Below are 16,062 nucleotides of genomic sequence, written 5' to 3' on the forward strand. Positions count from 1 at the left end.
GCATGGACTGCCCAATGTTTCTCTTCTCGTTGTTCAACAAAACAAAGGATAAAGATTTAATTTCACGTTGCAGTTGAATGGGAGTCAGTTCATTGAAAAATACGAAGGTTTCTCTTCTGGTTGCTAGCGTAGCCTTATGACTGTGAGACTATGTGAATGTGACATGTTCAATTGAGGCACCGTGTCTCATCACTCCACATGTCATTGAATGAAAGGGGTTTGTTTCCAAGATGACATGCATACAATGTTTGGTTGTAGGTTAAAACATTGATGAGGCCAACTGATGGTCATCAGAGCTTTTGACTCCTTTATATTAAGAATATCATAGCATTTGGGGCACTATGCAATATCTTTTTATGAAAGTTAGAGCGGTTCACGGGGCTATGCCTCGATATCCCAGGGAAACGGTCAGCTGGGCGTCTTTCAGTATTTGTGGTCGTTTGGATGCTGTGACGGTGCCTGAATGTAGGCCTGTCTTGCTCTGTACTACATCAGGTTTTAATTATATTTTTTTTTAACTGGGTGTCAAAACTATGCTGTGGTGAGCAGCCTTGATTTAGCCTCTCCTAGATTTAAAAAAAAAAAAAAAAAATATCATTTTCAGCGGAGAAGTCTTTAATCTGGGTCTGGGAAACCAAACTTAATCATCTAATAATAATGACTTATCACCGCCGATCATCTGCTCCGAAGTTGAAACCTCAAAGGGGATTACTTATGGACAACGTCTGGCACAGTCCCATTTTTAAACCACCTCCAGGAACGCCCCAGGCTTGGGTTTACTTGTTGACGCGTCTGTCAATATTAGGCTGTAGTTAGTAGTGCACCATAACCTTTACAGTTGTGTTCTTTTGACTGCACTTGTTTTTAGGGGTCTGTTTGCCTGGGCGTTGGTACAGCTGCATTTGTACACTGCCGCTCTGCTGCGAGTCAATTATTACTTCACAGCTTGGTGGAAGACATCTCAGTCTCAGTTCTATTGAAGCGGTGAAGGGATGGAATAAGAATATACACATATAAATATATGGATCGGCATTGACCGAGCGGCATAAGCAAGATGCAATAGATGGTGTAAAATACAGTGTATATACATATGGGATGAGTAATGCAAGATATGTAAACATTATTAAAGTGACTAGTGTTCCATTTATTAAAGTGGCCAATGATTTCAAGTCTGTGTATAGGCAGCAGCCTCACTGTGTTAGTGATGGCTGTTTTAACAGTCTGGTGGCCTTGAGATAAAAGCTGTTTTTCAGTCTCTCGGTCCCAGCTTTGATGCACCTGTACTGACCTCGTCTCCTGGATAAGTGGGGTGAACAGGCAGTGGCTCGGGTGGTTGTTGTCCTTGGTCTTTTTGGCCATCCTGTGACATTGGGTGCTGTAGGTGTCCTGGAGGAACAGGTAGGTTGACCTTGGTGATGCGTTGTGCAGACCGCACCACCCTCTGGAGATCCCGGCGGTTATGGATGGCGCAGTTGCCGTACCAGGCGGTGGTGCAGCCAGACAGGATGCTCTTAATTGTGCATCTGTAGAAGTTTGTGAGGGTCTTAGGGGCCAAGCCAAATTTCTCCAGCCTCCTGAAGTTGAAGAGGCGCTGTGGTGCCTTCTTCACCACGCTGTCTGTACGGATGGACCATTTCAGTTTGTCTGTGATGTGTACGCCGAGGACCTTAACCTTCCACTTTCTCCACTGCTGTCCCGTCGATGTGGATAGTGGGGTGCTCCCTCTGCTGTTTCCTTGAAGTCCACAATCATTTTGTTTTGTTGACGTTGATCTTATCAGGGGTTTGCTTATACTGTGTAAATATTATCCCATGATCTATCTTGACGTGGTATCAGTTCTGACTATTTTTGGTTCTGTTGAATTTGATTTTAGACTTTGATCGATCTTACAGCGTAGCCTAGTGTAGGCTATATCAACACTTTTCTTCGTTGATATTTATACCACCGAAGTACATTCATAATATGTTCACTGCAGAAACATTCTGTAATAGTAGAATGAAACAAATTTGCTAAGGCTGTCGAAGGACTCTAGGTAATTGATGATGAAGAGAGATCAGGATGGCTTACAGAGTATGAGATGTTTTATTGACCGAGACGAGCAGAGACACGGGCAGGTGTCGTATGAGATGTTTTATTGACCGAGACGAGCAGAGACACGGGCAGGTGTCGTATGAGATGTTTTATTGACCGAGACGAGCAGAGACACGGGCAGGTGTCGTATGAGATGTTTTATTGACCGAGACGAGCAGAGACGCGGGCAGGTGTCGTATGAGATGTTTTATTGGACGAGACGAGCAGAGACACGGGCAGGTGTCGTATGAGATGTTTTATTGACAGAGACGAGCAGAGACGCGGCAGCAGAGACGCCGAGGCAGGTGTCGTATGAGATGTTTTATTGACCGAGCAGAGACGAGGTGTCAGAGACGTTTTATTGACAGGTGTCGTAGAGACGTTTTATTGACAGGACGAGCAGAGACGCGGGTGTCGGTGTTTTATTGACCGTAGAGATGAGGTGCGTTTTTTATTGACCGAGACGAGCAGAGACGCGGGCGGGTCAGGTGTTTTATTGACGTATGAGATGTTTTATTGACCGGGAGCGAGCAGAGACGCGGGCAGGTGTCGTATGAGATGTTTTATTGACCGAGACGAGCAGAGATGCGGGCAGGTGTCGTATGAGATGTTTTATTGACCGAGAGGCGGCACGAACGGCAGAGACACGGGCAGGTGTCGTATGAGAGTTTATTGACAGAGACGCGGGCAGGTGTCGTATGAGATGTTTTATTGACCGAGACGAGCAGAGACGCGGGCAGGTGTCGTATGAGATGTTTTATTGACCGAGACGAGCAGAGACGCGGGCAGGTGTCGTATGAGATGTTTTATTGACCGAGACGAGCAGAGACGCGGGCAGGTGTCGAAGCAGGCAGCCATGACGGAGCACCCGGGAGAAAAGTACATTTTCTCAAAGCTTTACTTCTTTGTGACTATCTTTTTATACTTGGTTTTGTGTCATGTGCCTTTTTAAAATAAGTAATCAAATTGAAACATATCACAACAATTTGAGTGTAGAGTTTCAATAAACCAGTAGACCATATCTGGCTAAGCTTCCAGGTAACCAACTTTAACCATTCACATCAGTGTTGACATGAGAGACCACAGATACAAGTAGCTTGTTAGCGGCTGGAGTGTACAGCAGGGCCTTCTCTCTAGACCTTGGGAGGAGACTCTCCTTAACTTAAGACTTAATGGATTCACACACAGGTTGAATTAGTTTCAGGAACCACCTGCAGGATGACCCCATATTCTATGATAAAGTGTTTTGTTTTTCAAAGGCCCGTTGGACATCACTGTCCATTTTTGAGCTCACAAACAAAACACACAGAAGCATGTTTATATACAGTGCCTTTGGAAAGTATTCAGACCCCTTGACTTTTTTTCCACATTTGTTACGTTACAGCCTTATTCGAAAATGGATTAAATTGTTTATTTTCCTCATCAATCTACACACAATAACCCTTTCCCTCGATCCTGACTAGTCTCTCAGTCCCTGCCTCTGAAAAACATCCCCACAGCATGATGCTGCCACCACCATTCTTCACCGTAGGGATGGTGCCAGGTTTCCTCCAGACGTGACGCTTGGCATTCAGGCCAAAGATTTCAATCTTGGTTTCATCAGACCATCAGACATTTTGAATGCTTAGCAGGACAGGAAAAGGGTCCAAAACACACACTTAATATAAGGAATTTGAAGTTATTTATACTTTTACTTTTGATCCTGAAGTATATTTTTTAACCAAGGACTTTTAGACTTTTACTCAAGTAGAATTTTACTGGGTGACTTTTACTTGAGTCATTTTCTATGAACGTATCTTTTACTTTTAATCAAGCATGACAATTGGGTACTTTTTCCACCACTGGTTGATAACGACAAATCATTGTGGTCGATTTGCTATACGTCTATTGCTTTTGCAAATCACTATGACCCCCGCCTCTCTCTAACCCTTTATCACATTCAATGGCAGCGGAGGCACTGAACTCTTGACCTATTACTTTTCCGATCCCTTCACTGTGCGCCTTCAACATCATAGCTGTGATTGGTTGTCGTAGGTAGCCATCCAATGATTGTGGAGATAATTGTCAGACTTGCCCTTCCATATCAGAACCGGTGTCTGTCCATGAGGACAGGACTATATAAGGCTAGTATTTGTTTATGAATTCGTTTTGTGGTTTAGTTTTTGTGTGTGTGTGTGTGTGTGTTTTCATGCAACAGTGCCTACATAATAGGAGAACCCATGGGAGTATTGTCCTGCATGGAGATACGATACGAGGTGTTACTGTTGTAGTGTATATTAGATGAGCATAGCCCAGGGCCCATATTCATAAAGTGTCGCAGTTAGTAGGAATGCTGATCTAGGATCAGTTTTGCCTTTTTAGATTATAATGACTGTACAGGGGGGTTTCTGATCCGAGATCAGGACTCCTACTCCGAGACTCTTTGTGAGAATAGCCCCAGATCAGAGTTGTTGTAGTCGGATCAGAGGGGCATACTACAAAAGCTGGCTAACTTGGTGATCCTGCTAACTTGGATAACAATCGTATCAGTCCATACCAATTTCAAGCATATATTCCGAAATAATGCGAAGTTATTGCGGAACATTTGAAGTAAGTTAGCTGGCTAACTTATTGATCCTGCTTCGTGACATTCCCCTCTAGATAGTAGTAGTCTCGATCAGAGTTGTTGATAGAAGTAGCCTTGTTGGTTGAACAAGAGTGGATCACCAGGCATAGTTAGTTGACACAGCAGACCATAGCCCTATACTATGAATCTGGTTTGAGGAGTTGGCGAGGAAGCTTTGGTCAACTCGGAGGTCAACTCGGGATAACTGGTGACACGAACGTCTCACCTTTTTTAGCCAGGTACATTTCTATGGCAATGAATCGTTCAGAACAAACGGGGCAGGCTAACTCCATTTATCCTGAAATGAAGTGTCTGAGCCAGAAGTTGAGGACCAATGAAATCCGATTCCCTCCCTCTCGCAAAGATAGGCCTGTTTTCCTCAAATGAAGGGGATAATGACTAAGACTTACTTTTGGTATACCAGCCACGGTGGCAGGTAGATAAAAACATTTTTGGGGGGGTGTTGCCATAATTACACAATCAAAATGAATGTGCATACTTAATGTTTCTAAAACAAGAAATGTCTTACTAGTAAGTAGTAATGTGGTATATTTAATATTCTGTGACCTTGAGTAGTTTAAGAAATATCAGACAATGTTTAGACGCCCCTTTCAGGTTACTTTGGTAACAGGGCCACTGGAGTATCATGTGTGTAAATAGCCAAGAAAGTCTCACTTTAGACTTTCAAGTAAATTAAACCAACTTTTTATGCCTGTGCCCATTTGCTTCTAAAAACAAATCTTAGAGTGCTCACAGTCCCCCATCAGGTAGTGTTGCTGTGCGAGGTGGGATAGTTATTAATAAATATATATATATATATACACTACCGTTCAAATGTTTGGGGTCACTTAGAAAAACACATTTTTGGTCCATTTAAAATAACATCAAATTGATAAATTGTGTAGACATTGTTAATGTTGTAAATTACTATTGTAGCTGGAATATTAATGGAACATCTACATGGGCGTACAGAGGCCCATTATCAGCAACCATCACTACTGTGTTCCAATGGCATGTTTTGTTAGCTAATCCAAGTTTATAATTTTAAAAGGCAATTATGTTAGCACAGCTGAAAACTGTTGTACTGATTTAAAGAAGCAATAAAACGGGCCTTCTTTAGACTAGTTGAGTATCTGGAGCATCAACATTGGTGGGTTCGATTACAGGCTCAAAATGGCCAGAAACAAATAACTTTCTTCTGAAACTCGTCAGTCTATTCTTGTTCTGAGAAATGATGTGACAAATTGCCAAGAAACTGAAGATCTCGTACAATGCTGTGTACTACTCCCTTCACAGAACATGATGAGGAGCATCGTGCCACAGGCCACTCTTATAAACCTCACTGTTTTCATCACAGCTTCCTTTGACTGACATTCCAGCGTCTCAACTCTAAACACCATCATCTCTCTCTCTCTCTCTGCTCACCAGGAACTGTACTATCTGAGAATGCAGAGGACGAGAGAGAAGACTGACAAGATGGAGGAGAGCAAAGCCATGAGGAAGCTGCGGGTGTGCGTGGCAACGTGTAACCGGGCAGACTACTCCAAGCTGGCACCCATCATGTTTGGCATCAAGGCCAACCCGGATGAGTTTGAGCTGGAGGTGGTGGTGCTGGGTTCCCATCTCATTGACGATTATGGGTGAGTTTGAGCTGAATGTGGGTGTGCTGGAACTAGTTTCTTGATCCACTGAAATCACAACTATTTGCCAATGTTTTTACAATGACAGTCATTGTTTATTTGCACTCTGATGAAAAAGTGTTATTTGAGTAATCATGTCTCAAGTTTTTTTCCGGATTGCTTGACCTGACCAGGAAATAAGTCTGAGTTTGTGTTTTTATCCGTGACAGTATTTTGTTTTATTGTTCATTTCACTTAGTTGAATCAACTTTATGTATTTATAAATCGTCTAATAGGATGTATTCATTAATTCATTAAATGATTGGTTTGACCACCTGTCCTCCTTTAGCAACACGTTCCGGATGATCGAGCAGGATGACTTTGACATCGGCTCCAAGCTGCACACCATCGTGCGTGGGGAGGACGAGGCCGCCATGGTGGAGTCAGTGGGTCTGGCGCTGGTCAAGCTGCCAGATGTCCTCCACCGTCTCCGTCCCGACGTTCTGGTCGTCCACGGCGACCGCTTCGACGCCCTCGCCCTGGCAACTGCTGCCGCTCTGATGAACATTCGCATCCTGCACCTGGAGGGAGGGGAGGTGAGGGGATGGAGGAAGTGATGTCATATATCTGAAGGTTTTTTCCGGAAGTAGTGTTGGGAGCCGAATATAACTAGATGAAAATATTGGTTGCTCCCTCCACCTGGTATTTGATATAGGATGTTTTTTAAATGTTGTTTTGTGTATTTTAGTTACTATTTACCGTGTAATTGCCATCTAACTATGTAATTAATATCTATTGAGTTAATACCTGCTTATTACCATAAAAAATAACGAGGTTACCAAAAATACACAGAAGTCCTGGAAACCAAAGAAGGCAACATAACAGAGATAATAATGGTCTTGGTTCAATAAAAACTATTTGTTCCCTAAGGGCAATAGCAGTGCTTCAAACACTCAACAAACCGCCACAGAGACTACAGACTTTTTTATCCTGATGTCTGATCCTTCCTCCTTTCCCATCCCAAGGTGAGTGGCACCATCGACGACTCGATCCGTCACTCCATCTCCAAGCTGGCCCACTACCACGCCTGCTGCACCCGCACCGCCGAACAGCACCTCATCGCCATGTGTGAGGACCACACTCGCATCCTGTTGGCGGGCTGCCCCTCCTACGACAAGCTGCTGGCCGCCCATCACCGCGACGACTACATGGACATCATCAGGAACTGGCTCGGTACGTATTGGAGTAACTATCCTTAACCCCTAAATCAGTGTTGTTCAAATTTTTTCAGTGGGGGAATGCAGTTCAATGCAGTATACCAGACTAATAGCCAGGTTCCAGGGCCCAGTGTCTTTCCTGGTCAGGCAGGGAATTACAACCTCTGCTGTCAGTGTCAAGCACCCAAACTAAGACGGCTACAGTTTCTGCACAGCACCAGTTTTGAACTCCTATTTGAATATGCAGCAGATCTCTTGGTCGGAATTTGTACTGACCTTGATGGCCTAGTCAGCTACAGTTACCTGGACTGAGGACAGTGATGGCGTTTTTGTTTTAGGTTTGATGGCCTGCCTTTACATCACCAAGGTGACAAAGTCGCAGTGTCGTTGTCATATAATTATATCTAACCCTGGCTGGTATTACACCCAACATGAACCCACTATTCATTTCCAACACGCACTCGTCAATGAACGCACCACACTTCAGAAACAGCATGTGAAAAGTCTGTCAGCATCCCAACAACTTGTCTTCTCGAGATACAGGTAACGCACCCTAACGTGGTGTGTGAGTAGGCGGTGCCCTGGAGTGCATCCAAGCGACCTGATTGGTTGGAATGAGGGGAGGCTTCAATAAAGGGTGATTGACAGGGCTGCAGGCCAATCAGGTTGAAAGGGCCAGCCTTTTATTACCAGCTTTAGGACAGTGGTATAGTACATATACCACTATATAGTATAGCGATATGGTACAGTAGCTAGTACCTTCGGTGTGGAAAGATGTGGGAAACGTGTTATCATAAGAATATTGTTAAATCAGTTCATAGATTTCTGGGGCTTTTTGAGTCCCTTCAGGGCAGAAAGAGCAGTGGCAGTGGTAGCCTGTTGACTACACCCAGTTCAGAAAGTACTAGAATGCTGAGAATGTTCTAAATGACATCCACAGGAGACAATGTGAAGGAGCACGACTACATCGTGGCCCTGCAGCACCCGGTCACCACTGACATCAAGAACTCCATCAAGATCTACGAGCTGATGTTGGACGCCCTCATCTCCTTCAACAAGCGAACGCTCGTCCTCTTCCCCAACATAGACGCAGGTCAGTGAGGGATTCTCTATTTTTTTTGTCGCCCTTTCCTCATTTCGCTCCTCTTGGCGCCGTCATATTGCGCAACCCCACACGCATATTGTGGAGCTGGAGCTACAGTGTCAACTCTCCCTTGGTCAATAGTGTGAGAAGGCTGCTCTGTTGAAGGGATCTGCTTTTCTAGTTCAGCTGCATGTCTTTGATCCTTCTTAGATCTAATACATGTTCCCTCTGTAATTGGCTAGGAACAAGCATGACATGTTTTGGGTTTCATCTTACACGCTACAGCAAGTGTCTCATCTAATGCCAACAGAATGTACAGTAAATGCCTAAGGCAATTTAGTGTCTAGGGCTGAATCCTTCAGTCGGTCTCATGGTTAGGGCTAGGACTGGTTTGAAGAGCGTAGAATGTCCCCCAGAAAGGATGAGAAACCAAGTTTACAGTACTTAAAATCCATCAAAACACTACGGCAAAACAAGAAATGGCTGCAGTTGATTCAGTTGAATGTCCAAGTGTAGACTGTGTAGGAGTCGGTTAAATTAGACATCCCACAGTCTTCTCCGTTCCGTCTTGTAACTCCTGTCTCCGTGACGACCCCCAACAGGAAGTAAGGAGATGGTGCGTGTGATGAGGAAGAAGGGCGTGGAGCAGCACCCTAACTTCCGGGCGGTGAAGCACGTGCCCTTCGAGCAGTTCATCCAGCTGGTGTGTCACGCTGGGGCCATGATCGGCAACAGCAGCTGTGGTGTCAGAGAGGCCGGGGCCTTCGGGACCCCCGTCATCAACCTGGGGTCCAGGCAGACTGGGAGAGAGACTGGTAGGGGGGTCTACTAATGTTAATTTAGTCCAAAATGGCAGGGTAGGGGGGGGGTCTACTAATGTCCATTTAGTCCAAAATGGCACCCCATTCCCTATATAGTGCTCGAATATGGGCCCTGGTCAAAAGTAGTGCACTAAATGGAGAAATGGTGTGCCATTTGGGCCTACTTGTGGTTACCAGTGTTACTTTTCATTGTATATTTCCTGGTATAGTTCTTCATTGTAATTTGCCAATACAGTGTGAGTGTTTTGGTGATTGCTTTGTTGTCATTCTTCAAGTCGTCCCATTATGAATGCTTATAGGATGTTGAGCTGTATTTTTTTTTATTTCCAGGTGAAAACGTCCTCCATGTCCGAGACGCAGACACTCAGAATAAGATCTACCATGCCCTGGAGCTGCAGTTCGGGAAGAGATACCCCTGGTTAGCATTATCGTTATTACAAGTTACAACAGGGAGACACCATCCAGCCCAGAAGCAGAGAAAACGTCTAACTGACCTCTTGGAGACGGGGCCTTTCTATCCTAATCAGACAGCACCACATGTTCAGTAAACACCAACACCAGAGAGGCTTGTAGGAAGACAAAATAAAAAGGCAGCGACTGTCAGCTGATACAGAATCACAGTGTTCACAGGATGTCATCAGTACAATACAACAGTGAATAATCAGTGTGTCCTTGTACATCCAGTCTGGCGTCAACCACTATCAACAGATAAGAGAATAATCCATAACATTCAGTATCAAGTCCATCAAGACCATCAACCTGCACCTTGAGTGTCACAAACGGAACACTGGAAAGTGTGTGTTACAGAAACTCCGAATCACTCTGAACTGAACTTAAAGGTGAACCGCCGCTTAGAACCAACTTATTTGGTTTTAAATGGCCCATGTGGCATCAATACGAGTCAAACATTCATTCTAGTGTCAAAATTGACTACAAACTGTAAATAAGATCATTTTGGTCAAAGGCCAAAACGGAGTTTGTCACGACATACTGGTGAGTTGGGGATGGATTACGATCGTGCCCAGTGCCCACTAACAGAAAATAAAAGACAGTGCTGATTGTCCTCTGTCAGCTGCGCACACTCCATCCAATCACAGCAGCCAGAGCATCCAGACTGAGACCGACCTGCCCATTACTCAGCACCTCAGACTTGTCGCCAATGTTATGCTGAAATAATCCTGGAGTGGCCACTTGCTGATGTGTTTGATAGTGTCAATCACTCGAGTCTGACCCTTACTTGGCCAAAATGATCGTTGAGACGATCAGAGTGCACTTGTCTCTCAACTGGAACGTGCCAGTATTCCTAAACCCATTCGTAAGCATATTGTCCCCCAAAAAAAACTGTTTTGTAACATCATTCCCTATTAAACACTGTCAGACCGATACACTCTGGTAATGATGAGAAAGTTGTAAAAAGCAAAACTGCGCCGAAGCGCACACTTCGCACCGCACCAGTGACTTGATAAGCTGATTGTGGCCTGGCTGCTCAATATGCCTGATAGCTACTGTTTCCTGGCTTCATTGACGAACACAGAGTTGGAACTTAGCTAGTTAGCAAGTGATTAAGGGCACTGATAGACAGCGTGTAGCTTGTGCTTTATTTACGATAGTTTGACAGCTTGCAGATAATGAATTCGCAGACATGTTATTGTTCCCAGAAATCAGTCCTGAGCGCGTAGCCACTCGACAGACTGTCTGCAGTGTACTGACTAGTTTCTCATGGACATTTTGTTAACTTGAGAAATACTGCACCAAACACCTTCACTAGATTTAGAATTGCGCGACTAAAACCTTCTCGGTAAAAACTTCCACATTTAATTACAGATGTCTTGATTACGGATTAATTCTGACCATTTTAATATTTTGAGGAAGTGGCACGGTGACTCAGGAGGGACAAACAACTGTACCTGCCATGGTACAATTAAGCAATAAGGCCCGACGGGGTGTGGTATATAGCCAATATACCACAGCTAAAAGCTGTTCTCATGCACGACGCAACGAGGAGTGACTGGATACAGACCTTAGCCATGGCATATTGGCCATATTAGGTGCCTTATTGCTATTATAAACTGGTTACCAATGTAAGTAGAGCAGAAAAAAAGTTTTTTTTCATACCCATGGAATATGGTCGGATGTACCACGTCTGTCAGCCAATCAGCATTTGGGGCTCGAACCACCCAGTTTATAACATATGAACATACCACACCCCCAAGACAACTCTCATTCGGCTTCAGTCATGGTCGCTAGCAATTCTTAATGAGCAATCTTCAAAACGAGGCCAAATCAGTGCAGTCACCCTTTAAGTAATCTTACATTTCCCCATTTCAAGAACTTGTACCTTAAAAAAATCTATGGTAATCTATTTGCGGCAGAATTTTCTCTTTTCAGTGTTTCTTAAACCTGACTTGGCTTGTTAAAGAAAGGTCTAAAAGCTCAAATCCCCCTTCTCCTGTTTCAGCTCTAAGATATATATATATATATTCACACACTACCATTCAAAAGTTTGGGGTCACTTAGAAATGTGTAGAAGTCCAGCATCCCGGAGTCGCCTCTTCACACTGTTGACGTTGAAACTGGTGTTTTGCGGGTACTATTTAATGAAGTTGAGGACTTCTGTTTCTCAAACTAGACACTGATGTACTTGTCCTCTTGCTCAGTTGTGCACCGGGGCCTCCCACTCTTTCAATTCTGGTTAGAATCAGATTGCGCTGTTCAGTGAAGGGAGTAGTACACAGCGTTGTGCGAGATCTTCAGTTTCTTGGCAATTTCTCCATGGAATAGCCTTCATTTCTCAGAACAAGAATAGACTGACGAGTTTCAGAAGAAAGTTCCTTGTTTCTAGCCATTTTGAGCCTGTAATCAAACCCACAAATGCTGATGCTCCAGATACTCAACTAGTCTAAAGGAGGCCAGTTGTATTGCTTCTTTAATCAGAACAACAGTTTTCAGCTGTGCTAACATAATTGCAAAAGCGTTTTCTAATGATCAATTAGCCTTTTAGAATGATAAACTTTGATTAGCTAACACAACGTGCCATTTGAAAACAGGAGTGATGGTTGCTGATAATGGGCCTCTGTACGCCCATGTAGATATTCCATAAAAAGTCTGCCGTTTCCAGCTACAATAGTCATTTACAAGATTAACGATGTCTACACTGAATTGATCCATTTTATGTTATTTTAATGGACAAAATATGTGTTTTCTTTCAAAAACAAGGACATTTCTAAGTGAGCCCAAACTTTGGAATGGTAGTGTATATATTTTTTTATAGTAACCCTCACAATTTCCATTTTTCACATTGAACTGAATTCCCCTCTTCTTCCTCCCGTATGACCTCCCCCAGCTCAAAGATCTACGGCGACGGGAATGCGGTGCCTCGCATCATGAAGTTCCTGCAGGCCATCGACCTTGATGAGCCGCTGCAAAAGACCTTCTGCTTCCCCCCCATCAGGGAGTGGGACATCTCCCAGGACATTGACCACATCCTGGAGACTCAGAGCGCCCTAGCCATCGACCTGGGGGGGACCAACCTCCGCGTGGCCATCGTCAGCATGAGGGTACGTGGTAGTGGTGAGGGGGGGGTACACTGAGTGTTAGATTTATTATTCATCTTACCATTATTAGTCGGGATTGGTTAAAAGCATAAATCCTCTTCCTGGTCATACATCAGCATAATAAACATACAGTACATTACACTATCCATCTATTCTCTCACTGCCGTGTGCTTCTCTGATTTCTGTCTAACCATCCATGTGGGTTCATCATCCCTCTACACCCAACTAGTTCAGGTTTGTAATGGTGATTGATAGTGTAGAATGCCCATAACCACCAAAGGTCCCTAGAAGTGTACTAAAGAAATGATCGATGGAACTATTTACCATATCAAGATGGCATGATGTACAGAGCTGAAATGACTTGCCCTTCAACACAACTGAGAATTAAGCCAATTCTGCCATATTTTTGTAGCGTTGCACTTCTCATGAAAGAAGCCCCAGGCCTGTACCATTTCTAGCCTGATCAAGCCATGAACTGTCCCTCTCCATCTTTGGAGGATGCATGCGCTAAAAGACTTGGCCTCTATTGGTTGACCTAACTATAGCCAGGCTACTCATGATGTATTGCTTGTTTTCTTTTTTTCTTTTGAAGCACTTTCAGATTGTGTAAAGCGCTATAGAACTGTCATTTGTTATTATTTGTCGCGGGCATTTATTGTCTAAAACTGCTTTTTGTCAGTGGGTAAGTTGGAGTTGAACACAAATGTCAACCGTGAGAAGTCATATCTTCTATTCTCCAACTTCATGACTAATGGTTAGAATGTCATCCGATCATTCTTTAGCCTAACGGAAGTCGTCTGTCATCTTTTAACACATTTTTATCTTGATTAGGCCCCATTTCGATTTTACGTGAGTAACACCATGAGCATCTGCCGCTCTGATGAAAGTGGCTGTGAGGTATAACATTCTTCTGAGACGTCAGAGATTTCTTTATCTATATCAGGGTCAGACAAGCACTGACTTGTCAACCAACACATTGTGTTGTCCTTTCCTTGTGGCGCCTTCCCTATCAAATAATGTACCAACTGTACTTATGGGTTGATTGTGTTGAACAAGTGGATTGATCTGCTTGAAATATCTTTGTGGGTAACAATTTAAAACGTGTTGGTTCTCTGTGGCTGAGTTGGTAGAGCAAGACACTTGTATGGGTTGTGGGTTAGAGCTCTGCTGGGGCCACCGATAGGATCACTAACTCGCTTCGGATAAAATGGTCTCCTAAATAGCATACTTTATTCTTTTGGCATATACTTTATTATTTATTATGGGCAACAGAATAAAATGTAATTTTAAGGAACTGATTTAAAAAATAAAAAAAATATACGTATTTTTTAATTGTAGGGTAAGATAGTGAAGAAGTACTCTCATGCGAACCCCAAAACCTACGAGGCTAGGATCGAGCTGATACTGAAGATGTGTGCGGAGGCAGTCTTTGACGCTGTTCATCTCAACTGCCGGATTCTGGGAGTGGGTATGTGGCTTTCTCTCCTTCATGAAATGTCCCTTTTTATTCTTTGAATTGCACTTGAATATGGCAACCTTTTCTTATGCGAATGTGTCAAGCACATTGACTATACCAAATGTTGGGCGGGGCTTGCAATTGAACCATTTCACGGTACTTGTGTCAAATAACTTCACTTTATTCAATGTTTTAAATGCTTAAACGTCCCAATCTCTTGCCCCAGTTTGTTGTGCTCCGTGACAATAAATACGCTTCAAAGTCTGCGTAGACCCTAGTTTTCTCACTATATAATCATTTTAGTAATTTCGCAGACGATCTTATCCAGAGCGACTTAGTTAGTGCAATCATCTTAAGGTTGCTAGGTGAGACGACCACATATCACAGTCGTAAGTACATTTTTCCTCAATGAAGAACTTGTTAGTAGCTAGTAGGAAAAGACCCCTAGTTTGACAGGATCTGATTTGCTCTCCTCCACCCCCCTCAGGTGTGTCGACTGGGGGCAGGGTGAACCCACAGGAGGGTGTGATCCTCCACTCCACCAAGCTGATCCAGGAGTGGAGCTCCATCGACATCCGCACCCCCATCTCTGACGCCCTCCACCTGCCCGTCTGGGTCGACAACGACGGAAACTGTGCCGCCCTGGCAGAGAAGAAGTTTGGCCACGGCAAAGGAGTGGAGAACTTTGTCACCATCATCACTGGAACAGGTACTATTAACGTTCATTCTGCTGATTCATTGTGTTTCTATGAAATATGTACGACTGTCATTATAACCTTTTTAACTAAAGGTTAGATTATTTGCAAAGGTTGAGAATACATTCCACACCCAGATGAGATGGATAGTAAACAATGACTGTGTGGGTGGATGGCGTGCAATCGAAACTAGGCAATCAAATGTCAGTCGGTACTTTTTTTCTTCCATTTTGAGTGGATTGAAAAGGTTTTTTTTTTTTTTTTTTTTTTTTTTTTTTTTTTTTTTTGACAGGTGAGATGAGTTGAGTTCAGGAAAATCCCAAGGGTTACTGATATTCCACTTTTCATGGGCAATAAGGATAGCTTTCCGCTGTCATTTATATTTTAAAACATTGAGATAAGTAGAACCGTTTCATTATAATCTAGAATGCCGAATCTGAAAAGGAGAGTACGAGTAGCAGCTTGCAGCAGCCATCGACCCAAGCAAGGTAGCCATTGTTTGGGTTGCTAAAGTGGTTAGCTAGCTAACGCTAGTGAGCTAACTGGTTCTGGCTAGCTAGTCACAACCTATTTAGTTAGTTATACGAAATAGCTAGCTAGATAATATATGCATTTGCTTTGTTAATAACGTTACTATCTATATTTGTGCTATTGTTCTATGTCCAGCTAGTTAAAGGCGGAGGGGTTCTAGTCTTGGGACGCCAGCCAGTTGTTCATTGGTATACTCTTGCCAGCTATAGGGACCCTCTCTTGGATGCTCTTACGGTGAGTAAAATAATAAAAGGGGGTTCTGGTGAGACCGAGACAGAAAAGATTCCTGTCTGGGCATGTATTAGTTATCTAACTGCATCCTTTGTATAGTATTTGCTAAGTGTAGCCACCTTTCTGTCTCGTAAGCGCTGATAGGAAAGATCAAGACCTTGTTTTTCACGATTTACACA

The 16,062-nt window shown here is 43.5% G+C and overlaps 1 protein-coding gene across 4 annotated transcripts in view; it reads left to right on the plus strand.

The window, feature by feature from the left end:
• Positions 1 to 16,062, plus strand: part of LOC115145760 (bifunctional UDP-N-acetylglucosamine 2-epimerase/N-acetylmannosamine kinase-like) — a 111,943-nt gene that overhangs the window by 23,484 nt on the left and 72,397 nt on the right. For all 4 annotated transcript variants that reach the window (XM_065004037.1, XM_065004035.1, XM_065004036.1 and 1 more), the window contains exons 2-10: positions 6,104 to 6,315; positions 6,644 to 6,890; positions 7,320 to 7,527; positions 8,452 to 8,604; positions 9,198 to 9,410; positions 9,747 to 9,834; positions 12,760 to 12,973; positions 14,309 to 14,438; positions 14,914 to 15,135. In XM_065004037.1, the coding sequence (XP_064860109.1) occupies positions 6,122 to 6,315; positions 6,644 to 6,890; positions 7,320 to 7,527; positions 8,452 to 8,604; positions 9,198 to 9,410; positions 9,747 to 9,834; positions 12,760 to 12,973; positions 14,309 to 14,438; positions 14,914 to 15,135 (1,669 nt within the window). In that variant the 5' untranslated portion in view covers positions 6,104 to 6,121. The remainder of the gene's footprint in view (positions 1 to 6,103; positions 6,316 to 6,643; positions 6,891 to 7,319; positions 7,528 to 8,451; positions 8,605 to 9,197; positions 9,411 to 9,746; positions 9,835 to 12,759; positions 12,974 to 14,308; positions 14,439 to 14,913; positions 15,136 to 16,062) is intronic.

Source organism: Oncorhynchus nerka, linkage group LG18 (assembly GCF_034236695.1).
Source record: "Oncorhynchus nerka isolate Pitt River linkage group LG18, Oner_Uvic_2.0, whole genome shotgun sequence".
Classification (NCBI taxonomy): domain Eukaryota; kingdom Metazoa; phylum Chordata; class Actinopteri; order Salmoniformes; family Salmonidae; genus Oncorhynchus; species Oncorhynchus nerka.